This window comes from Salmo salar, chromosome ssa03 (genome assembly GCF_905237065.1).
Source record: "Salmo salar chromosome ssa03, Ssal_v3.1, whole genome shotgun sequence".
Classification (NCBI taxonomy): Eukaryota; Metazoa; Chordata; class Actinopteri; order Salmoniformes; family Salmonidae; genus Salmo; species Salmo salar.
In genome coordinates, this window is record NC_059444.1 from 100,510,785 (window position 1) to 100,535,366 (window position 24,582).

The 24,582-nt window shown below is 46.6% G+C and overlaps 1 protein-coding gene across 1 annotated transcript in view; it reads left to right on the top strand.

Moving 5' to 3' along the window:
* Positions 1–20,115, top strand: part of LOC106592132 (trinucleotide repeat-containing gene 6A protein) — a 30,161-nt gene extending 10,046 nt beyond the window's left edge. The window contains exons 10-18 of the mRNA XM_045715964.1: positions 353–536; positions 2,636–2,758; positions 4,075–4,248; positions 6,577–6,714; positions 9,702–9,809; positions 10,494–10,706; positions 16,377–16,450; positions 18,348–18,487; positions 19,585–20,115. Coding sequence (XP_045571920.1) covers positions 353–536; positions 2,636–2,758; positions 4,075–4,248; positions 6,577–6,714; positions 9,702–9,809; positions 10,494–10,706; positions 16,377–16,450; positions 18,348–18,487; positions 19,585–19,936 — 1,506 coding nt within the window. The 3' untranslated portion in view covers positions 19,937–20,115. The remainder of the gene's footprint in view (positions 1–352; positions 537–2,635; positions 2,759–4,074; positions 4,249–6,576; positions 6,715–9,701; positions 9,810–10,493; positions 10,707–16,376; positions 16,451–18,347; positions 18,488–19,584) is intronic.
* Positions 20,116–24,582: the final 4,467 nt, after the last annotated feature.

Here is a 24,582-nt window from a genome sequence, read left to right on the forward strand (position 1 = left end):
GTAGTCTGTATATAGGGCAGTCTGTGTATAGGGTAGTCTGTATATAGGGTAGTCTGTATATGGGGCAGTCTGTATATGGGGCAGTCTGTATATGGGGCAGTCTGTATATGGGGCAGTCTGTATATGGGGCAGTCTGTATATGGGGTAGTCTGTGTATACGGCAGTCTGTATATGGGGCAGTCTGTATAAGGGGTAGTCTGTGTATACGGCAGTCTGTATATGGGGCAGTCTGTATATGGGGCAGTCTGTGTATACGGCAGTCTGTATATGGGGCAGTCTGTATATAGTACAGACTAATGGTGCAGTATGTGCCGTTGTGTAAATCTAACCCCTCCCCTCTCTGTGTGTGCAGGGCCGTCCTATTGGTTCGTCCCAGTCGATGATGCAGCCTCCGCATCACCTTGACCCCTCCCTCCTGAAGCAGAACCCCGCCCACCAGCCCCATAAGTCCTACATGGACAACTACATGCCCCAGAATGCATCTGAGCTGCAGAAGGAGCCCAACTCCATGGGCTCTTTTACCAACTTCCCTTTAGGTAGGCCTTCATGATGCCTGATGGGAAATATCAACCTGATAATTTAATAGGGTCCTCACACCCAGGGGGGCCTGTGATAGACTAGAGTCCTGTCCAGGGGGTGTCCTGGTACATCAAGCTGTCTCACTACAGAAACAGGAGATAGACATGTGTCCTGTCCAGGGGGTGTCCTGGTACATCAAGCTGTCTCACTACAGAAACAGGAGACAGACTAGTGTCCTGTCCAGGGGGTGTCCTGGTACATCAAGCTGTCTCACTACAGAAACAGGAGATAGACATGTGTCCTGTCCAGGGGGTGTCCTGGTACATCAAGCTGTCTCACTACAGAAACAGGAGATAGACTAGTGTCCTGTCCAGGGGGTGTCCTGGTACATCAAGCTGTCTCACTACAGAAACAGGAGACAGACTAGTGTCCTGTCCAGGGGGTGTCCCGGTACATCAAGCTGTCTCACTACAGAAACAGGAGACAGACTAGTGTCCTGTCCAGGGGGTGTCCTGGTACATCAAGCTGTCTCACTACAGAAACAGGAGACAGACTAGTGTCCTGTCCAGGGGGTGTCCTGGTACATCAAGCTGTCTCACTACAGAAACAGGAGATAGACTAGTGTCCTGTCCAGGGGGTGTCCTGGTACATCAAGCTGTCTCTCTACAGAAACAGGAGATAGACTAGTGTCCTGTCCAGGGGGTGTCCTGGTACATCAAGCTGTCTCTCTACAGAAACAGGAGATAGACTAGTGTCCTGTCCAGGGGGTGTCCTGGTACATCAAGCTGTCTCACTACAGAAACAGGAGATAGACTAGTGTCCTGTCCAGGGGGTGTCCTGGTACATCAAGCTGTCTCACTACAGAAACAGGAGATAGACTAGTGTCCTGTCCTGTGGACCATTCTGTTTTATCCTGGTGTCTACGTAGTCCAAGACAGGGTTTTATCCTCTACGTAGTTCAAGACAGGGTTTTATCCTCTACGTAGTTCAAGACAGGGTTTTATCCTCTACGTAGTCCAAGACAGGGTTTTATCCTCTACGTAGTTCAAGACAGGGTTTTATCCTCTACGTAGTCCAAGACAGGGTTTTATCCTCTACGTAGTTCAAGACAGGGTTTTATCCTCTACGTAGTCCAAGACAGGGTTTTATCCTCTACGTAGTCCAAGACAGGGTTTTATCCTCTACGTAGTCCAAGACAGGATTTTATCCTCTACGTAGTCCAAGACAGGGTTTTATCCTCTACGTAGTCCAAGACAGGGTTTTATCCTCTACGTAGTCCAAGACAGGGTTTTATCCTCTACGTAGTCCAAGACAGGGTTTTATCCTCACGTAGTCCAAGACAGGGTTTTATCCTCTCGTAGTCCAAGACAGGGTTTTATCCTCTACGTAGTTCAAGACAGGGTTTTATCCTCTACGTAGTCCAAGACAACGTAGTCCAAGACAGGGTTTTATCCTCTACGTAGTCCAAGACAGGGTTTTATCCTCTACGTAGTCCAAGACAGGGTTTTATCCTCTACGTAGTCCAAGACAGGGTTTTATCCTCTACGTAGTCCAAGACAGGGTATACGTAGTCCAAGACAGGGTTTTATCCTCTACGTAGTCCAAGACAGGGTTTTATCCTCTACGTAGTCCAAGACAGGGTTTTATCCTCTACGTAGTCCAAGACAGGGTTTTATCCTTCGTAGTCCAAGACAGGGTTTTATCTTCTACGTAGTTCAAGACAGGGTTTTATCCTCTACGTAGTCCAAGACAGGGTTTTATCCTCTACGTAGTCCAAGACAGGGTTTTATCCTCTACGTAGTCCAAGACAGGGTTTTATCCTCTACGTAGTCCAAGACAGGGTTTTATCTTCTACGTAGTTCAAGACAGGGTTTTATCTTCTACGTAGTTCAAGACAGGGTTTTATCCTCTACGTAGTCCAAGACAGGGTTTTATCCTGGTGTCTACATAGTTCTGTAGTCCAAGACAGGGTTTTATCCTCTACGTAGTCCAAGACAGGGTTTTATCCTGGTGTCTACATAGTTCTGTAGTCCAAGACAGGGTTTTATCCTCTACGTAGTCCTGTCTGTGTGTGTCTGAACTACTACCGTAGACTCTGGTCTCTCGTGTCCTCCAGGCTTGACCTCTAACCTGAATGTAGGCCTGGACATGGGGTCTGGTGTGGGCTGTAAGGAGCCTCAGTCTCGTCTGAAGAAATGGACGGCCATGGACGTTAACTCGCCTCTGGAGCGAAAACCTGGTACGTCACTCAGTGTCCGCGTGCGTGTTGTGTGTGTGTGTGTGTCCGCGTGCGTGTTGTGTGTCCGCGTGCGTGTTGTGTGTCCGCGTGCGTGTTGTGTGTCCGCGTGCGTGTTGTGTGTCCGCGTGCGTGTTGTGTGTGTGTGTGTCCGCGTGCGTGTTGTGTGTGTGTGTGTCCGCGTGCGTGTTGTGTGTGTCCGCGTGCGTGTTGTGTGTGTGTGTGTCCGCGTGCGTGTTGTGTGTGTGTGTGTGTCTTGTGTGTCCGCATTGGAGAGAATACATTTTTCTCCGTTACTGATCACCAGCTGAGCTGGCTGGCTGGCTGGCTGGCTGACTGACTGACTGACTGACTGACTGTAATAGTTATTTAGGAGCTGGCTGGCTGACTGGCTGGCTGGCTGACTGACTGACTGACTGACTGGCTGACAGTAATAGTTATTTAGGAGCTGGCTGGCTGGCTGACTGGCTGGCTGGCTGGCTGGCTGACTGGCTGGCTGGCTGGCTGACAGTAATAGTTATTTAGGGACTGGCTGGCTGACTGGCTGGCTGGCTGACAGTAATAGTTATTTAGGAGCTGGCTGGCTGGCTGGCTGACTGGCTGACAGTAATAGTTATTTAGGGACTGGCTGGCTGACTGACTGACTGACTGACTGACTGACTGACTGACTGGCTGACAGTAATAGTTATTTAGGAGCTGACTGGCTGACTGGCTGGCTGGCTGGCTGACTGACTGGCTGACAGTAATAGTTATTTAGGAGCTGACTGGCTGGCTGGCTGGCTGACTGACTGGCTGACAGTAATAGTTATTTAGGAGCTGGCTGACTGACTGGCTGACTGACTGACTGACTGGCTGACAGTAATAGTTATTTAGGAGCTGGCTGGCTGGCTGGCTGGCTGGCTGACTGACTGGCTGACTGACTGGCTGACTGGCTGGCTGACTGACAGTAATAGTTATTTAGGAGCTGACTGGCTGGCTGGCTAGCTGACTGACTGACAGTAATAGTTATTTAGGAGCTGACTGGCTGACTGACTGACTGGCTGACAGTAATAGTTATTTAGGAACTGACTGGCTGACTGGCTGGCTGGCTGGCTGACTGACTGACAGTAATAGTTATTTAGGAGCTGACTGGCTGTTCTATCTAGAAGGTGATTTGAAGGTCAGTCAGTCTCTGACTGTAATGTAATCCATCTCAAACACCAGGTATGTCTCCTGGTGCTATGGGTTATTGGCTGTGGCGTGTGGTGTGTGTGTGTAACTGTGTGTGGTGTGTGTGTGTGTGTGTGTGTGTTTAACAGTGTGTGTGTGTGTGTCTCCAGGTGCCATGTCGTCTGGGCTGCGTCTGGAAGATTCTCCCTTCGGTCCGTACGACTTCCTGTCTGCTGGCTCCGCCCCCCTCAACTCTCCCGGCCAATCAATGGGCTCGGTGGGCGACAGCTGGCCCCCTCGTGCCAAATCCCCCCATGGAAACACAAACGTTACCTGGCCCCCAGGTACGCACTTTAAATAGGAACAGGTGAAACAGAGCAGTAACATCTCAATACAGCTCTACTTGTTTTAAATTTAACCTTTTATTTAACCAGGGCAAGTCGGTTAAGAACAAATTCTTATTTACAATGACGGGCCAAACCCAGGACGACGCTTTGGCCAATTATGCGCCTCCCTATGGGACTCCCAATCACGGCCCGGATGTGATACAGCCTGGATTCGAACCAGATACTGCAGTGACGCCTCAATCACTGAGACGCAGTGTCTTTAAAAAAATATATATAAATACAATTTTTTTTAAATGGGCAATATACACACACTTTTCCATAATGACAAAGCGAAACGGGGTTTGAGAAGTGACCTCTGTACTTTGACTTGGATGAGTCCAAATGCGTTTGTTCGTGTTTTGAAGCGTCGACGCCAGCTTCAACGAAAAGTGTGCAAAGAAATATGATGCAACAACGTACAAATAAAAAATGACATGTTTTCTTAAATTATTTGAGCTGAAATGAGAGAAAATACAGTCAGACTTCAGAATGAAATGTTGCCTGACTACAATATTTTATCTTGATATGTTAATAAATACATGCTGTGTTTAATTTTGGCATGTTTACCACCTGCCTACAATACCATAGATCACAAGCCCATAATAAGTTAATAGGGCTAACTGGCTAGCTACTAGTGCTGTTAGGGCTAGCTACTAGTACTGTTAGGGCTAGCTGGCTAGCTACTAGTACTGTTAGTGCTAACTGGCTAGCTACTGGTACTGTTAGGGCTAACTGGCTAGCTACTGGTACTGTTAGGGCTAACTGGCTAGCTACTAGTACTGTTCGGGCTAACTGGCTAGCTACTAGTACTGTTAGGGCTAACTGGCTAGCTACTAGTACTGTTAGTGCTAACTGGCTAGCTACTAGTACTGTTAGTGCTAACTGGCTAGCTACTAGTACTGATAGGGCTAGCTACTAGTACTGTTAGGGCTAACTGGCTAGCTACTAGAACTGTTAGGGCTAACTGGCTAGCTACTAGTACTGATAGGGCTAACTGGCTAGCTACTGGTACTGATAGGGCTAGCTACTGGTACTGTTAGGGCTAACTGGCTAGCTACTAGTACTGTTAGGGCTAGCTGGCTAGCTACTGGTACTGTTAGGGCTAGCTGGCTAGCTACTGGTACTGTTAGGGCTAGCTGGCTAGCTACTAGTACTGTTAGGGCTAACTGGCTAGTACTGTTAGGGCTAACTGGCTAGTACTGTTAGGGCTAACTGGCTAGTACTGTTAGGGCTAACTGGCTAGTACTGTTAGGGCTAGCTACTAGTACTGTTAGGGCTAGCTACTAGTACTGTTAGGGCTAGCTACTAGTACTGTTAGGGCTAGCTGGCTAGTACTGTTAGGGCTAGCTGGCTAGTACTGTTAGGGCTAGCTGGCTAGTACTGTTAGGGCGAACTGGCTAGTACTGTTAGGGCGAACTGGCTAGCTACTAGTACTGTTAGGGCTAGCTGGCTAGCTACTAGTACTGTTAGGGCTAGCTGGCTAGTACTGTTAGGGCTAACTGGCTAGCTACTAGTACTGTTAGCTATCCAGACAGCCACAACAAATTGTTAGCTAGCTACTGTTAGGGCTAACTGGCTAGCTACTAGTACTGTTAGGGCTAGCTGGCTAGCTACTAGTACTGTTAGGGCTAGCTGGCTAGCTACTAGTACTGTTAGGGCTAGCTGGCTAGCTACTAGTACTGTTAGGGCTAGCTGGCTAGCTACTAGTACTGTTAGGGCTAGCTGGCTAGCTACTAGTACTGTTAGGGCTAGCTGGCTAGCTACTAGTACTGTTAGCTATCCAGACAACCACAACAAATTGTTAGCTAGCTACCCACAAAGAATTGACATAAAATCTTGCATAATATTAGTTTTAGGTCATTTTTTTTTTTGTTGCCTGACATAAACTAGCTGGTTAGCTACATTATTACGATTCACATATAGCTAGCTGAGAAGTTATGAAGTAAAACAATTCCTTTGTGTATATCTAGTTAAGAGTCTCCTATTGTCCTTGCTGTAAGAAGGCTCCGTGAATGGGGAAGCTGCAGCGTGAGGTTAATACAGTAGTTGGAGAGATTCTCAAACGTTCTGTTTTTACGGGTTCCTCTAAACACTCGGTCCTCCACAAGAACGTCCTGAAGACAACGTGGTTGAATAATGAATTTGGAGCGTGATGAGAGCGCGGTAGTATGCATATTGTGGAAACACCCCTAGGTTTCAGGAAATGATAATTACAGTTTAAAAAAAATAATAAAAATGTTAAATGCACAATTCTTCAACTTCAACTTCCTGTATGTCTCTCCCCAGAGTTCCGGCCCGGGGAGCCATGGAAAGGTTACCCCAACATCGACCCTGAGACTGACCCTTTCGTGACCCCTGGTAGTGTCATCAACAACCTCTCCATCAATACCGTCCGCCACGCAGACCCCCTCAGAGACCTGCCAGGTAACACACCGTCCTCTATGTAGACCCCCTCAGAGACCTGCCAGGTAACACACCGTCCTCTATGTAGACCCCCTCAGAGACCTGCCAGGTAACACACACCGTCCTCTATGTAGACCCCCCTCAGAGACCTGCCAGGTAACACACCGTCCTCTCTATAGACCCCCCTCAGAGACCTGCCAGGTAACACACCGTCCTCTATGTAGACCCCCTCAGAGACCTGCCAGGTAACACACACACCGTCCTCTATGTAGACCCCCTCAGAGACCTGCCAGGTACACACACACCGTCCTCTATGTAGACCCCCTCAGAGACCTGCCAGGTACACACACACCGTCCTCTATGTAGACCCCCCTCAGAGACCTGCCAGGTAACACACCGTCCTCTATGTAGACCCCCTCAGAGACCTGCCAGGTAACACACACCGTCCTCTATGTAGACCCCCCTCAGAGACCTGCCAGGTAACACACCGTCCTCTATGTAGACCCCCCTCAGAGACCTGCCAGGTAACACACCGTCCTCTATGTAGACCCCCTCAGAGACCTGCCAGGTAACACACCGTCCTCTATATAGACCCCCTCAGAGACCTGCCAGGTAACACACACCGTCCTCTATATAGACCCCTCAGAGACCTGCCAGGTAACACACCGTCCTCTATGTAGACCCCCCTCAGAGACCTGCCAGGTAACACACCGTCCTCTATGTAGACCCCCTCAGAGACCTGCCAGGTAACACACCGTCCTCTATGTAGACCCCCCTCAGAGACCTGCCAGGTAACACACCGTCCTCTATGTAGACCCCCTCAGAGACCTGCCAGGTAACACACCGTCCTCTATATAGACCCCCTCAGAGACCTGCCAGGTAACACACCGTCCTCTATGTAGACCCCCCTCAGAGACCTGCCAGGTATAACAGTGGCTGTTTGAGCAGGTTTCTGTATGTGTGTTAAATGATGTCCGTGGTGGAAGTGGGATAGTCGACTCTGGACTCTGTATTCTATGGAAGATGATACAAGATGGCGTCGCCCACCTTCCACATCGTCCGTTATTTTACATAGAACGCAGAGCCCCTCGTTGATTTTTAATTTTTGAGGTCGTTTTCGTTCGATTCTTAAAAACATAGTCATAGTTTTCCGGTTTAGATGTATTAATTTTAACATTAAATGCACGATGCGTTATGTGGGTGGGATGCTGGAACAACTCAGAATAAAGGAATCAATACATCAGTTTTATTTATATATTATATCAGTTTTATTTATATATTATATCAGTTTTATTTATATATTATATCAGTTTTATTTATATATTATATCAGTTTTATTTATATATTATATCAGTTTTATTTATATATTATATCAGTTTCATTTATATATTATATCAGTTTCATTTATATATTATATCAGTTTTATTTATATATTATATCAGTTTTATTTATATATTATATCAGTTTTATTTATATATTATATCAGTTTTATTTATATATTATTTTGGATTCATTTATATATTATATCAGTTTTATTTATATATTATTTTGGATTCATTTATATATTACATTAGTTTTATTTATATATTATATCAGTTTTATTTATATATTATATCAGTTTTATTTATATATTATATCAGTTTTATTTATATATTATTTTGGATTCATTTATATATTACATCAGTTTTATTTATATATTATATCAGTTTTATTTATATATTATATCAGTTTTATTTATATATTATATCAGTTTTATTTATATATTATATCAGTTTTATTTATATATTATTTTGGATTCATTTATATATTATATTAGTTTTATTTATATATTATATCAGTTTCATTTATATATTATATCAGTTTTATTTATATATTATATCAGTTTTATTTATATATTATATCAGTTTTATTTATATATTATATAGTTTTATTTATATATTATATTGGTTTTATTTATATATTATATCAGTTTTATTTATATATTATTTTAGATTCATTTATATATTATATCAGTTTTATTTATATATTATATCAGTTTTATTTATATATTATATTAGTTTTATTTATATATTACATTAGTTTTATATATATTACATTCGTTTTTAAATATATATTACATTAGTTTTATTTCTATATATATATTACATTAGTTTTTAAATATATATTACATTAGTTTTATTTATATATATATATATATTACATTAGTTTAAAATATATATATTACATTAGTTTTATTTATATATATATTACATTAGTTTTATTTATATATATATATTACATTAGTGTCTCTCTCCATCCAGCTGTCTCTTCTGACCCTCACAGACCGGACAAGCAGGCATACAAGGGATTATCTCTAGAGAAACTACAACTCCCTACTACATCACACAGTTCAGGCTGGATCTGATTTATCTCTAGAAAACCTACTACATCACACAGTTCAGTCTGGATCTGATTTATCTCTAGAGAAACTACAACTCTCTACTACATCACACAGTTCAGTCTGGATCTGATTTATCTCTAGAGAAACTACAACTCCCTACTACATCAAAAAGCAGAAATAACTGAGATGTTGTTTAATCTCTCAGCGCTATTGATTATCCCTGACTTGATGATTTGTACAGCTGAAGCTTGTTGTCAGGTCAACTAACCCAGTCTGAAACGGACTGTCCTCAGGCTGGTGGACGAGCTTCGTTTCATCCCTGCTTTTGTAGTCTATTGTTCTGTCCTGTGTTAACTGTGTTTCACTGAACCCTGTGTCTCTTCCTCTCTCTCTCTCTTCCTCTCTCTCTCTCTTCCTCTCTTCCTCTCTCTCTCTTCCTCTCTCTCTCTCTTCTCTCTCTCTCTCTTCCTCTCTCTCTTCCTCTCTCTCTCCCTCTCTCTCTCTCTCCTTTCTCATTCTTTCTCTCTCCTTTCTATCTCTCTCTGTCTCTCTCTCTCTCTCTCTTTCTTTCTATCTCTCCTTTCTCTCTTTCTCGTTGTTGTTCCTTCTCTCCTCTCTCTCTCTCCAGGACCATCCTCATCTCTGAACACCACGATGCCTTCTAACAGTGCCTGGTCATCTAGTCGTGCCTCCAGCCACAGTGGTTCACTCACCAGTACGACCCAAAGCATTACAGGTAGGTCTAACCCCCCCCCCCCCAAAGCATTACAGGTAGGTCTAACCCCCCCCCAAAAAAGCATTACAGGTAGGTCTACCCCCCCCCAAAAGCATTACAGGTAGGTCCCCCCCCCAAAGCATTACAGGTAGGTCTAAACCCCCCCCCCACACAAAGCATTACAGGTAGGTCCCCCCCCAAAGCATTACAGGTAGGTCTAAACCCCCCCAAAGCATTACAGGTAGGTCCCCCCCCCCAAAGCATTACAGGTAGGTCCCCCCCAAAGCAGTACAGGTAGGTCCCCCCCAAAGCATTACAGGTAGGTCACCCCCCACCAAAGCATTACAGGTAGGTCCCCCCCAAAGCATTACAGGTAGGTCCCCCCCCCAAAGCATTACAGGTAGGGCTAAACCCCCAACCCTCAGCTGGGACGATACATAGAACATGATTATTCATTGTGATCAGTATTCTGTACTAGAGAAATGAAAAGCGTTTTGTTAATATGGGTGATTGGTGATGGTTACAACCATCACACTGGAGGAAGGGGTTTAAAGCACCATGTGGTAAACTCCTTCTGTCATTATCACCTTATGGATCGGTGTCTCTTCTCTCTCTTTCCCCTCCCTCCCCCTCTCCCTCCCCCCCTCTCTCTCCCCTCCCTCTCCCCTCCCTCCCTCCCATCTCTATCTCTCTCCCTCCCTCCAGCCAGGTCCGGTGAGTCTAAATGGTCCCCAGGAGGGTGTAACTCGTCTCTGGCCCATGAGCTGTGGAAGGTCCCTCTGCCTCCTAAAGGTCTTTCAGCTCCTTCCCGCCCTCCTCCCGGTCTCACCAGCCACCCACAGAAACCCCTTCCATCCTGGGGGGAAGCTCCTCTACGCTTGGGGGGCTGGGGGTCCTCTGACTCCAGATACACACCTGGTGAGACTGCCTTTTAACAAGGGAAGGGGTGGGTGTGTTTAACTGTACTGGAAGACCAGAAGTCCACAACGACAACAGTAAACAAACAAACATTTGACCGACTGGGGACATTTTTTTGATGTTGTTCGTCCTTAACAAGGTAATATGCTGTTTTCAAGGGGGTTTAGGGTTAAGTTTAGGGTTAAGGTTAGGTTTAGGGTTAGGTTTAGGGTTAAGGTTAGGTTTAGGGTTAAGGTTAGGTTTAGGGTTAAGGTTAAGGTTAGGTTTAGGGTTAAGGTTAGGTTAAGGGTTAAGGTTAGGTTATGGGTTAAGGGTTAAGGTTAGGTTAAGGGTTAAGGTTAGGTTTAGGGTTAAGGTTAGGTTTAGGGTTAAGGTTAGGTTTAGGGTTAAGGTTAGGTTTAGGGTTAGGGTTTAGGGTTAAGTTTAGGGTTTAGGGTTAAGTTTAGGGTTTAGGGTTAAGTTTAGGGTTAAGGTTAGGGTTTAGGGTTAAGTTTAGGGTTTAGGGTTATGGGTTTAGGTTTAGGGTTAAGGTTAGGGTTAAGGTTAGGTTTAGGGTTAAGGTTTGGGTTAAGGTTTAGGGTTAAGGTTAGGTTTAGGGTTAAGGTTAGGTTTAGGGTTAGGTTAAGGTTAGGTTAAGGGTTAAGGTTAGGTTAAGGGTTAAGGTTAGGGTTAGGTTAAGGGTTAAGGTTAGGTTAAGGGTTAAGGTTAGGTTAAGGGTTAAGGTTAGGTTTAGGGTTAAGGTTAGGTTTAGGGTTAAGTTTAGGGTTTAGGGTTAAGTTTAGGGTTTAGGGTTAAGTTTAGGGTTTAGGGTTAAGTTTAGGGTTTAGGGTTATGGGTTTAGGTTTAGGGTTAAGTGGGTTAGGGTTTAGGGTTAAGTTTAGGGTTTAGGGTTAAGTTTAGGGTTTAGGGTTAAGTTTAGGGTTTAGGGTTATGGGTTTAGGTTTAGGGTTAAGGTTAGGGTTAAGGTTAGGTTTAGGGTTAAGGTTTAGGGTTAAGGTTTGGTTTAGGGTTAAGGTTAGGTTTAGGGTTAAGGTTAGGTTTAGGGTTAAGGTTAGGGTTTAGGGTTAAGGTTAGGTTTAGGGTTAAGGTTAGGTTTAGGGTTAAGGTTAGGTTTAGGGTTAAGGTTAGGTTTAGGGTTAAGGTTAGGGTTAAGGTTAGGGTTAGGGTTAAGGTTAGGTTTAGGGTTAAGGTTAGGTTTAGGGTTAAGGTTAGGGTTAAGGTTGGGTTAGGTTTAGGGTTAAGGTTAGGGTTAAGGTTTAGGGTTAAGGTTTAGGTTAAGGTTTAAGGTTAAGGTTTAAGGTTAAGGTTTAAGGTTAAGGTTTAAGGTTTAGGGTTTAGGTTAAGGTTAAGGTTAGGGTTAGGGTTTAGGGTTAAGGTTAGGGTTAAGGTTAGGTTTAGGGTTAAGGTTAGGGTTAAAGTTAGGTTTAGGGTTAAAGTTAGGTACAATAGGATTTTGAATGGGACTGAATTTTGTGTCCCCATAAGGTACAAGACTGTGTCAAATCAAATGTTATTGTGGGTTTGGGGAAATGTGTGTGTGTGTGTTGCCTAATTCACACTAGGGCCAAACTGAGCTGTTCTGGCCTAGTTTCACATCACTATACAGTACCTTAAAGTATTCAGACCCCTTGTCTTTTCCCACGTTTTGCTACGTGGGACAGCCTTATTCTAAAATGGATTAAATAATATTTTCCCTCATCCAATCTACACACAATACCCCATAATGACATCACAATACCCCATAATGACATCACAATACCCCATAATGACATCACAATACCCCATAATGACAAAGCGAAAACAGGTTTTTATACATTTTATTACAAGTAAAAAAACTGAAATACTTTTATTTCCATAAGTATTCAGACCCTTTGCTATGAGACTTGAAATTGAGCTCAGGTGCTTCCTGTTTCCATTGCTCATCCTTGAGATGTTTCAACTACTTGTTTGGACTCCACCTGTGGTAAATTCTATTGATTGGACATGATTTGGAAAGGCATACACCTGTCTATATAAGGTCCCACAGTTGACAGTGCATGTCAGAGCAAAAACCAAGCCACAAGGTCGAAGGAATTGTCCGTAGAGCTCCGAGACAGGATTATGTCGAGGCACAGATCTGGGGAAGGGAACCAAAACATTTATACAGTATTGAAGGTCCCCAAGAACACAGTGGCCTCCATCATTCTTAAATGGAAGAAGTTTGGAACCACCAAGACTCTTCCTAGAGCTGGCCGCTCGGCCAATCTGAGCAATCGGCGGAGAAGGGCCTTGGTCAGGGAGGTGACCAAGAACCCGATGGTCACTCTGACAGAGCTCCAGAGTTCCTCTGTGGAGATGGGAGAACCTTCCAGAAGGACAACCATCTCTGCAGCACTCCACCAATCAGGCCTTTTTATTTATTTATTTATTCACCTTTATTTAACCGTTGGCAAGTTCTCATTTACAACTGGCCAAGATGAAGCAAAGCAGTCCGACACATACAACAACACAGAGATACACACGGAATAAAACAAACATACAGTCAATAACACAGTAGAAAAAGTCTATATACAGTGTGAGCAAATGAGGTAAGATTAGGGAGGTAAGGCAATAAATAGGCCAAAGTGGTGAAATAATTACAATTTAGCAATTAAACACTGGAGTGATAGGATGTGCAGAAGATGAATGTGCAAGTAGAGATACTGGGGTGCAAAGGAGCAAGAATAAATACAGTATGGGGATGAGTTAGTTGGATGGGCTATTTACAGATGGGCTATGAACAGGTGCAGTGAACTGTGAGCTGCTCTGATAGCTGGTGCTTAAAGTTAGCAAGGACTTATAGATGACCTGGAACCAGTGGGTTTGGCAATGAGTATGAAGCGAGGGCCAGCCAATGAGAGCATACAGGTCGCAGTGGTGGGTTGTGTATGGGGCTTTGGTGACAAAACGGACGGCACTGTGATGGACTGGAGTCCAATTTGTTGAGTAGGGTATTGGAAGACATTTTGTAGATGACATCGCCGAAGTCGAGGATCGGTAGGATAGTCAGTTTTACGAGGGTATGTTTGGCAGCATGAGTGAAGGATGCTTTGTTGCGAAATAGGAAGCAGATTCTAGATTTAATTTTGGATTGGAGATGATTGATGCGAGTCTGGAAGGAGAGTTTACAGTCTAACCAGACACCTAGGTATTTGTAGTTGTCCACATATTCTAAGTCAGAACCGTCCAGAGTAGTGATGCTGGACGGGCGGGCAGGTGCGGGCAGCGATCGGTTGAAGAGCATTTAGTTTTACTTGTATTTAGGAGCAGTTGGAGTCCACGGAAGGAGAGTTGTATGGCATTGAAGCTCGTCTGGAGGGTTGTTAACAGTGTCCAAAGAAGGGCCAGAAGTATACAGAATGGTGTCGTCTGCGTAGAGGTGGATCAGAGAATCACCAGCAGCAAGAGCGACATCATTGATGTATACAGAGAAAAGAGTTGGCCCGAGAATTGAACTCTGTGGTACACCCATAGAGACTGCCAGAGGTCCGGACAACAGGCCCTCCGATTTTGACACACTGAACTCTGTCTGAGAAGTAGTTGGTGAACCAGGCGAGGCAGTCATTTGAGAAACCAAGGCTGTTGAGTCTGCCGATAAGAATACGGTTATTGACAGAGTCGAAAGCCTTGGCCAGGTCGACGAATATGGCTGCACAGTAATGTCTCTTATCGATGGCGGTTATGATATCGTTTAGGACCTTGAGCGTGGCTGAGGTGCACCCATGACCAGCTCTGAAACATAGTAGAGAAGGTACGGTGGGATTCGAAATGGTCGGTGATCTGTTTGTTAACTTGGCTTTCGAAGACCTTAGAAATGCAGGGTAGGATAGATATAGGTCTGTAGCAGTTTGGGTCCAGAGTGTCACACCTTTGAAGAGGGGGATGACAGCAGCTGCTTTCCAATCTATAAGGATCTCAGACGATACGAAAGAGAGGTTGAACAGGCTAGTAATAGGGGTTGCAACAATTTCGGCAGATAATTGTAGGATGAGGGTCCAGATTGTCTAGCCCAGCTGATTTGTAGGGGTCCAGATTGTTTAGCCCAGCTGATTTGTAGGGGTCCAGATTGTTTAGCCCAGCTGATTTGTAGGGGTCCAGATTGTCTAGCCCAGCTGATTTGTAGGGGTCCAGATTGTTTAGCCCAGCTGATTTGTAGGGGTCCAGATTGTTTAGCCCAGCTGATTTGTAGGGGTCCAGATTGTCTAGCCCAGCTGATTTGTAGGGGTCCAGATTGTCTAGCCCAGCTGATTTGTAGGGGTCCAGATTTTGCAGCTCTTTCAGAACATCAGCTATCTGGATTTGGGTGAAGGAGAAATGGGGGAGGCTTGGACGAGTTGCTGTGGGGGGTGCTGTTGACCGGGGTAGGGGTAGCCAGGTGGAAAGCATGGCCAGCCTTAGAAAAAATTATTATTGAAATTATGGTAGAGTGACCAGTGGGAAGCCACTCCTCAGTAAAAGGCACATGACAGCCCGCTGTGAGTTTGCCAAAATGCACCTGAGGACTCTAAGACCATGAGAAACAAGATTCTCTGGTCTGATGAAACCAAGATTGAACTCTTTGGCCTGAATGCCATGCATCACATCTGGAGGAAACCTGGCACCATCCCTATGGTGAAGCATGGTGGTGGCAGCATCATGCTTTGGGGATGTTTTTCATCGGCAGGGACTGGGAGACTAGTCAGGATCGAGGGAAAGATGAACGGAGCAAAATACAGAAAGATCCTTGATGAAAACCTGCTTCAGAGTGCTCCGCATCTCAGACTGGGGTGACGCTTTACCTTCCAACAGGACACCGACCCTAAGCACACAGCCAAGACAACGCAGGAGTGGCTTCTGGACGCGTCTCTGAATGTTCTTGAGTGGCCCAGCCAGAGCCCGGACTTGAACCCGATCAAACATCTCTCGAGAGACCTGAAAATAGCTGTGCAGCGACGCTCCCCATCCAACCTGACAGAGCTTGAGAGGATCTACAGAGAAGAATGGGAGAAACTCCCCAAATACAGTTGTGCCAAGCTTGTAGCGTCATACCAAAGAAGACTCAAGGCTGTAATCACTGCCAAAGGTGTTTCAACAAAGTACTGAGTAAAGGGTCATGAATACTTATGTAAATGTGATATTTCAGTTTTTATTTTTAATACATTTGCTATATTGTGTGTAGATTGAGGAGAGGGGGGGTGACAATTTAATCAATTTTAGAATAAGGCTGTGACGTAACAAAATGTGGAAAAAAGTCAAGGGGTCTGAATACTTTTCGAAGGCACCTGTAGTTGCTGGAACCATGTTATAAAGGAACATGGGAGAACAAACACCAGAGCCAGTAGGGTACGGATTGGCCCCAGAGCCAGTAGGGTACGGATTGGCCCCAGAGCCAGTAGGGTGCGGATTGGCCCCAGAGCCAGTAGGGCAGGATTGGCCCCAGAGCCAGTGGGGTCGGATTGGCCCCAGAGCCAGTGGGCGGATTGGCCCCAGAGCCAGTGGGTACGGATTGGCCCCAGAGCCAGTGGGGTACCGGATTGGCCCCAGAGCCGGTCGGGTACGGATTGGCCCCGGAGAGCCAGTAGGGTACGGATTGGCCCCGGGGAGCCGGTAGCTACCGACTGGCCCTGTCGTGGACATGAAGTGTGTCTGGGTAATAATCGTCTGTTCTCTCAGGTTGTAGTTGGAGTGACGGTAGCAGCAGCTCAGGGAGAACCAACTGGCTCGTTCTCAAGAATCTCACAACTCAGGTATAAAACACACACACACTCACACACTCCGGTCTACTGTCTACCAGTGTTGTAGGACTTGACTTGACCAGTGGGGACTTTGTCAGAAAATCTCTCTCTTGCATAATTCAACACACTAGCTACAACAGTGTCATGAAACTGGAAAAAAATGGTTGGATACTTTCAGGAGGACTACCAAGGGGCTAGTGACTGGCTGGCTACTTTTAGGAGGACTAGTGACTGGTTGGCCACTTTTAGGTGGACTAGTGACTGGTTGGCCACTTTTAGGTGGCCTAGTGACTGGTTGGCCACTTTTAGGTGGACTAGTGACTGGTTGGCCGCTTTTAGGTGGACTACCAAGGGGCTAGTGACTGGTTGGATACTTTTAGGTGGACTAGTGACTGGTTGGCTACTTTTAGGAGGACTAGTGACTGGTTGGCTACTTTTAGGGGGACTAGTGACTGGTTGGCTACTTTTAGGAGGACTACCAAGGGGCTAGTGACTGGTTGGATACTTTTAGGTGGACTAGTGACTGGTTGGCTACTTTTAGGGGGACTAGTGACTGGTTGGCTACTTTTAGGAGGACTAGTGACTGGTTGGCTACTTTTAGGAGGACTAGTGACTGGTTGGCTACTTTAGGAGGACTAGTGACTGGGGTTGGCTGCTTTTTGGGGACTAGTGACTGGTTGGATACTTTTAGGTGGACTAGTGACTGGTTGGCTACTTTTAGGGGGACTAGTGACTGGTTGGCTACTTTTAGGAGGACTAGTGACTGGTTGGCTACTTTTAGGAGGACTAGTGACTGGTTGGCTACTTTTAGGAGGACTAGTGACTGGTTGGCTACTTTTAGGAGGACTAGTGACTGGTTGGCTACTTTTAGGAGGACTAGTGACTGGTTGGCTACTTTTAGGTGGACTACCAAGGGGCTAGTGACTGGTTGGCTACTTTTAGGTGGACTACCAAGGGGCTAGAGACTGGTTGGATACTTTTAGGAGGACTACCAAGGGGCTAGTGACTGGTTGGCTACTTTTAGGTGGACTAGTGACTGGTTGGCTACTTTTAGGTGGACTAGTGACTGGTTGGCTACTTTTAGGAGGACTAGTGACTGGTTGGCTACTTTTAGGGGGACTAGTGACTGGTTGGCTACTTTTAGGGGGACTAGTGACTGGTTGGCTACTTTTAGGGGGACTAGTGACTGGTTGGCTACTTTTAGGTGGACTAGTGACTGGTTGGCTACTTTTAGGAGGACTAGTGACTGGTTGGCTACTTTTAGGTGGACTAGTGACTGGTTGGCTTCTTTTAGGTGGACTAGTGACTGGTTGGATACTTTTAGGAGGACTAGTGACTGGTTGGCTTCTTTTAGGTGGACTAGTGACTGGTTGGATACTTTTAGGAGGACTAGTGACTGGTTGGCTTCTTTTAGGTGGACTAGTGACTGGTTGGATACTTTTAGGAGGACTAGTGACTGGTTGGCTACTTTTAGGTGGACTACCAAGGGACTAGTGACTGGCTTCTTCAAGGCTGTTACTTCCATGTCTTAACTCCTACTATTCTGTAGATTGACTGCTCTTCTCTGAGGACAATGTATGTTACTAACTGCTCTCCTCCTTCCCTCTCCTCCTTCCCTCTCCTCCTTCCCTCTCCTCCTTCCCTCTCCTCCTTCCCTCTCCTCCTTCCCTCTCCTCCTTCCCTCTCCTCCCTTCCCTCTCCTCCCTTTCCTCTCCTCCCTCCTCCCTTCCTCTCCTCCCTCCTCCCTTCCTCTCCTCCCTCCTCCCTTCCTCTCCTCTCTTCCCGTCCTCTCCTCCCTTCCCGTCCTCTCCTCCCTTCCCGTCCTCTCCTCCCTTCCCGTCCTCTCCTCCCTCCCTCCCTCTCCTCCCCTTCCCGTCCTCTCCTCCCTCCTCTCCTCCCTCCTCTCCAGATGGATGGTTCTACTCTGAGGACTCTCTGTATGCAGCACGGTCCTCTGATTACATTCCACCTCAACCTGCCGCACGGCAATGCTGTGGTATGTTACAGCTCCAAGGACGAGGCAGCCAAGGCACAGAAGAGTCTGCACATGTAAGACAATTATACACGCACACACACGCAACTCCCTCCTCCTCTTCATCCCTCCCTCTCTCTCCTCTTCATCCCTCTCTCTCCTCTCTCTCTCCTCTTCATCCCCCTCTCCCTCCCTCTCTCTCCTCTTCATCCCTCTCGCTCCTCTCTCTCTCCTCTTCGTACCCCTCTCTCTCTCTCTCTCCTTCGTCCCCCTCTCTCCTCTTCGTACCCCTCTCTCTCTCTCTCTCCTTCGTCCCCCTCTCTCCTCTTCGTCCCCCCCTCTCTCCTCTTCGTCCCTCTCTTCTCGCTCTCCTCGTCGTCCCCCTCTCGCTCTCCTCGTCGTCCCCCTCTCTCCTCTTCGTCCCTCTCTTCTCGCTCTCCTCTTCGTCCCTCTCTTCTCGCTCTCCTCTTCGTCCCTCTCTCTCTCTCTCTCCTCTTCGTCCCTCTCTCTCTCCTCTTCTCTCTTCTCTCTCTCCTCTTCGTCTCTCTCCTCTTCTCTCTTCTCTCTCTCTCTCTCTCTCTCTCTCTCCTCTTCGTCCCCCTCTCTCCTCTTCGTCCCCCTCTCTCCTCTTCGTCCCCCTCTCTCCTCTTCGTCCCCCCTCTCTCTCCTCTTCGTCCCCTCTTCTCGCTCTCCTCGTCGTCCCCCTCTCCTCTCCTCGTCGTCCCTCTCTCTCCTCTTCGTCCCTCTCTTCTCGCTCTCCTCTTCGTCCCTCTCTCTCTCTCTCTCCTCTTCGTCCCTCTCTCTCTCCTCTTCTCTCTTCTCTCTCTCCTCTTCGTCTCTCTCCTCTTCTCTCTTCTCTCTCTCCTCTTCGTCTCTCTCTCTCTCCTCTTCGTCCCTCTCTCTCTCTCCTCTTCTCTCTTCTCTCTCTCCTCTTCGTCCTCTCTCTCTCTCTCTCTCTCTCTCTCTCTCCTCTTCGTCCCCCCCTCTCTCTCTCCTCTTCGTCCCTCTCTCTCTCTCCTCTCCTCTTCATACCCTCTCTCTCTCTCTCTCTCTCCTCTTCGTCCCCCTCTCTCTCTCTCTCTCTCTCTCTCTCTCTCTTCTTCCTCCCCCTCTCTTCTCTCTCTCTCTTCCCTCTCTCTCTCTTCATCCCCCTCTCTCTTCTCTCTCTCCTCAGGTGCGTACTAGGGAACACTACCATCCTGGCTGAGTTTGCCAGTGAGGAGGAAATCAACCGTTTCTTTGCACAAGGTCAGTCATTGGCCGCTGCCTCCCCGGGCTGGCAGGCCATTGGCTCCTCTCAGAGCCGAATGGGCGGAGCCTTGGAGGGTTCCCACCCCTTCCCCAGCCGCGCCCCGGAGCCCAGTCAGTGGAACGTCAGCGACCTCCACAGCTCCTCCCTTTGGGGCGGGTTGAACTATTCCACTAGCCTATGGGGCGCCAGCGAGGGCGGGAGGATCAACAGCCCTTCTCCAATCAGCTCCTTCCTCCCCGTGGATCACCTGACAGGGGGCGGGGACTCCATGTAAAAGCCCGCCTCAGTCGAGCGTCAGTCAAACGCTGGACAGCGTGACGACAGACGGAATAGTCTAGAATCGTTACCGCCACAGTCTCAAACACAAAGACAAAAAAAAGACTCGGTAAATAATACAATGTAACTAGTTGGTCTCCTTCTCACTTACAAATATACAGGAGGGGGGGTCACCCTGTGGAAAATACTACAGGAGGGGCCGTGGAAAATACTACAGGGGGGTCACCCTGTGGAAAATACTACAGGGGGGTCACCCTGTGGAAAATACTACAGGAAGTGGGGGGGGGTCATCCAGTGGAAAATACGTACAGGAAGTGGGGGGGGTCGCCCTGTGGAAAATACTACAGGAAGTGAGGGGGGGTCGCCCTGTGGAAAATACGTACAGGAAGTGAGGGGGGGGTCGCCCTGTGGAAAATACGTACAGGAAGTGGGGGGGGGTCGCCCTGTGGAAAATACGTACAGGAAGTGAGGGGGGGGTCGCCCTGTGGAAAATACGTACAGGAAGTGGTGGGGTCGCCTGTGGAAAATACGACAGGAAGTGAGTGGGGGGTCGCCCTGTGGAAAATACGTACAGGAAGTGAGTGGGGGTCGCCCTGTGGAAAATACGTACAGGAAGTGAGTGGTGGGGGGGTCGCCCTGTGGAAAATACGTAACGTTTTTTCCCTGCACATATATCCACGTTTTTTTCGCCTCCCCGAAAAACCCCCCACATATCAGTCGGTATACTTGAATCATGCAGCCAATTCTATAATGTGAAGGACAGTAAATGCCTTATGCTTTTTCCCAGGTAGTGCTTCTTCTGACGACAAACTGAAACCTAAAAGAAAAACTAATGAAAGCTTTGTCTATTTTGTCATGTTCCTGTCTGTTGGAATTCCAATCATTGGGTTGTTTTTGTCGTTGTGTTTTGCTGACCATGTTGGAGTTATGAGCTTTGTGTTTCTCTCTCTCTCTCCACTTTGCACTGAAATGGGTTTTTTCTCAGTGTTTAATCTGCAATACAGAGGGAGCTGCCAGTTCCAGTGTAGCTGTTTACTCAAGGACGTTCTTACTGTGTGTGTGTGTGTGTGTGTGTGTGTGTGTGTGTGTGTGTGTGTGTGTGTGTGTGTGTGTGGTGGGCTCTCCTCTCTGCCTTGGCACAAATACCTTCCGGTGGTATTGTGGAGAACCAGTTTAACATATAGAAATGCTGATTTAGGATTATTTGATGATGTTAAAGACAGAAGTATTGCACCAATGTTGTGTTTTAAAAAGTAAAAAAAAACGTGTGAGGCTCTGCAGTGTAAAGGCCTGTATCCACTCACAGCTGTGACTAGAGTCCCACCCTGCCAGACGGGGGACGGATGGGGGAGGGCGGATGGGGGACGGACGGGGGACGGACGGCACTTTGACAACAGAGGCAGAACATGTTGTTAGAGACCAGCCTATTGTTGTTATGGGGCCGGCCTCCGGTTGTTATGGGGCCGGCCTCCGGTTGTTATGGGGACGGCCTCCGGTTGTTATGGGGACGGCCTCCGGTTGTTATGGGGACGGCCTCCGGGTTGTTATGGCGACGACGTCCGGTTGTTATGGCGACAACGTCGTTATGGAGACGGCCTCTGGTTGTTATGGAGACGGCCTCTTGTTTACAGGCCTTAGGAGGGCGACAGGTGGGTGGTCATCTTCCTTCATTTTAAAAATAAAATAAACTCCAAAAAAATATATATTAAAATGAAATTAAAAAATCGCTCGAAAAAAATATAAAAAAAAAATGAAAAAAATCTATACCGTAACTCTATAGAGGACGATGCTGAAACTCTGGGAACTGGGGATCCATGTTCTGACCCGTAGGTCTGGTGTTGGTGGGTCGCTCAGTGTTCTGACCCGTGGATCTGGTGTTGGGGGGGTCGCTCAGTGTTCTGACCCGTAGATCTGGTGTTGGGGGGTCGCTCAGTGTTCTGACCCGTAGATCTGGTGTTGGGGGGTCGCTCAGTGTTCTGACCCGTAGATCTGGTGTTGGGGGGGTCGCTCAGTGTTCTGACCCGTAGATCTGGTGTTGGGGGGTCGCTCAGTGTTCTGACCCGTAGATCTGGTGTTGGGGGGTCGCTCAGTGTTCTGACCCGTAGATCTGGTGTTGGGGGGGGTCGCTCAGTGTTCTGACCCGTAGATCTGGTATTGGGGGTCGCTCAGTGTTCTGACCCGTAGATCTGGTGTTGGGGGGTCGCTCAGTGTTCTGACCCGATGGTGTTGGGGGTCGCTCAGTGTTCTGACCCGTAGGTCTGGTGTTGGGGGTCGCTCAGTGTTCTGACCCGTAGATCTGGTGTTGGGGCGTCGCTCAGTGTTCTGACCCGTAGATCTGGTGTTGGGGCGTCGCTCAGTGTTCTGACCCGTGGTGTTGGGGGTCGCTCAGTGTTCTGACCCGTAGGTCTGGTGTTGGGGGTCGCTCAGTGTTCTGACCCGTAGATCTGGTGTTGGGGGTCGCTCAGTGTTCTGACCCGTAGATCTGGTGTTGGGGGTCGCTCAGTGTTCTGACCCGTAGATCTGGTGTTGGGGGGGTCGCTCAGTGTTCTGACCCGTAGATCTGGTGTTGGGGGGTCGCTCAGTGTTCTGACCCGTAGATCTGGTGTTGGGGGTCGCTCAGTGTTCTGACCCGTAGATCTGGTGTTGGTGGGTTGCTCAGTGTTCTGACCCGTTGAGTTCTGGTTAGACCTATTTCTCTCGCCTGCTTAATGAACAGCAGTGGTTCTCAGGAAATGGAGGCAGTCCCCCCCCCCACACAGATCCTCTCCTTTGTAGGAAGCGTCCATCTTTCCAGCACTGAAATGGCTTCTAGCAGTGTGAGTTAGTTTGTTCTCTGCCAAAATACCTGCTTTAATGGTGGAACAGCTCTGCGGGTTCACTGCACACTGCTTGTCCAAATAAAATGCTGTCTTTTTTAAGGAAAGGTAGAATGATCAACGTGCTTCCTCCTCCTCCTCGCCACTGTCCTCCCCTGTGTGTGTGTGTGTGTGTGTGTGTGTGTGTGTGTGTGTGTGTGTGTGTGTGTGTGTGTGTGACTGAACCATAAAGCTGATTTTTGTATCTATGCATAATGTAGCCAGTCACAAGGACTACAGAAATGGGGGGAGGCTTGTTCTGTCCAGCGTCAAAATGTTTTAAAATATTTCCAGAAATGAATGTGACGATGATCTATATATATGACCTTGTTTCAATCTCTCTCATTGCCACAGATGGTGGTCAAAGAAAAAAAAACTCTGTCAACAACAAACTATAATAATAATCGTGTTTTTTATTATTTTGGGTTGATTTAATATTTTGAACAGTGTAAAAGTCGTCCACATTTCATTGCCTTGTTACTTGTGTCCTGAAGAGAAGATGCAGCAAGTCCAGTGTTTTTTTTTTTTTAAACCTGTCTGTTTACAACAGAGCATGATTGTAATGTCTTGACAGGTAAGACTGGTAGTCTTGACAGGAAAGACTGGTAGTCTTGACAGGAAAGACTGGTAGTCTTGACAGGTAAGACTGGTAGTCTTGACAGGTAAGACTGGTAGTCTTGACAGGTAAGACTGGTAGTCTTGACAGGTAAGACTGGTAGTCTTGACAGGTAAGACTGGTAGTCTTGACAGGTAAGACTGGTAGTCTTGACAGGTAAGACTGGTAGTCTTGACAGGTAAGACTGGTAGTCTTGACAGGTAAGACTGGTAGTCTTGACAGGTAAGACTGGTAGTCTTGACAGGTAAGACTGGTAGTCTTGACAGGTAAGACTGGTAGTCTTGACAGGTAAGACTGGTAGTCTCATCTGTGTGGCTCTAAAGACTCCCGTTGTTATTCCCTTTAGTGCACTACTGCTGGTGTGGGGAGCAGGCAGCCATTTTAGAATCGGTCCTGTTGAATCGGGGAAGGGGGTGTTTTGGCTTCTTCATACCTCCCTAGATGGCTCTCTGTCTGTCATCGCTGGGGGGGGTGAATGTAACCTATCGTTGGTCGTAAACACAATGCCTTTAAATAATAAACATAGATTTAGCCACTATTTACAATGTTGATTGTTGAGTTATGATGATGCACAATGTGTGAAAGCTTCAAAACAGCATTAGGCAAAGCCATGGACCTTCATTTATTTACTTCGATTTTTATTTAGTGTCTTTAAAAAAAAAAAACGAACAAAATAATAATAAAAACTGTTGTTTCTCTCCCAGTAGTTTTATTTGACTGGTAGAAGTTGCTAGTTGTGTTGTTTTGACGTCGCGTTCCTTGACTGTACTGAATAACTTAAAAGCATTAGCGTACAATACAAACCCCCTTGAGTATTATTCTGCCAGTGCTGTGCCAGTATTCAACCGTGTTAAACAACCGCTCTACCAAATATCATTCAATCAACAACAACAATAATAATATTTGTTTACTTAATTCCAGATATATATATATTTTTTTGGCTTATCTCACTTTTTGTTTTAACAAACTGTTGCATGAAACATTGGAAACCAGGTTTATTTTTGTGTGTGTGAATAATAACTTATTGAGAACTGAACTGTGGTGTTAATAATAACTTTATTGAGACGCTGAACTGAGGTGTTAATAATAACTTTATTGAGACGCTGAACTGAGGAGCTTTTTGGATTTGCACTTGGATTATTTAAAGATGGAAGGAGAGGAGAGAAGACAGCC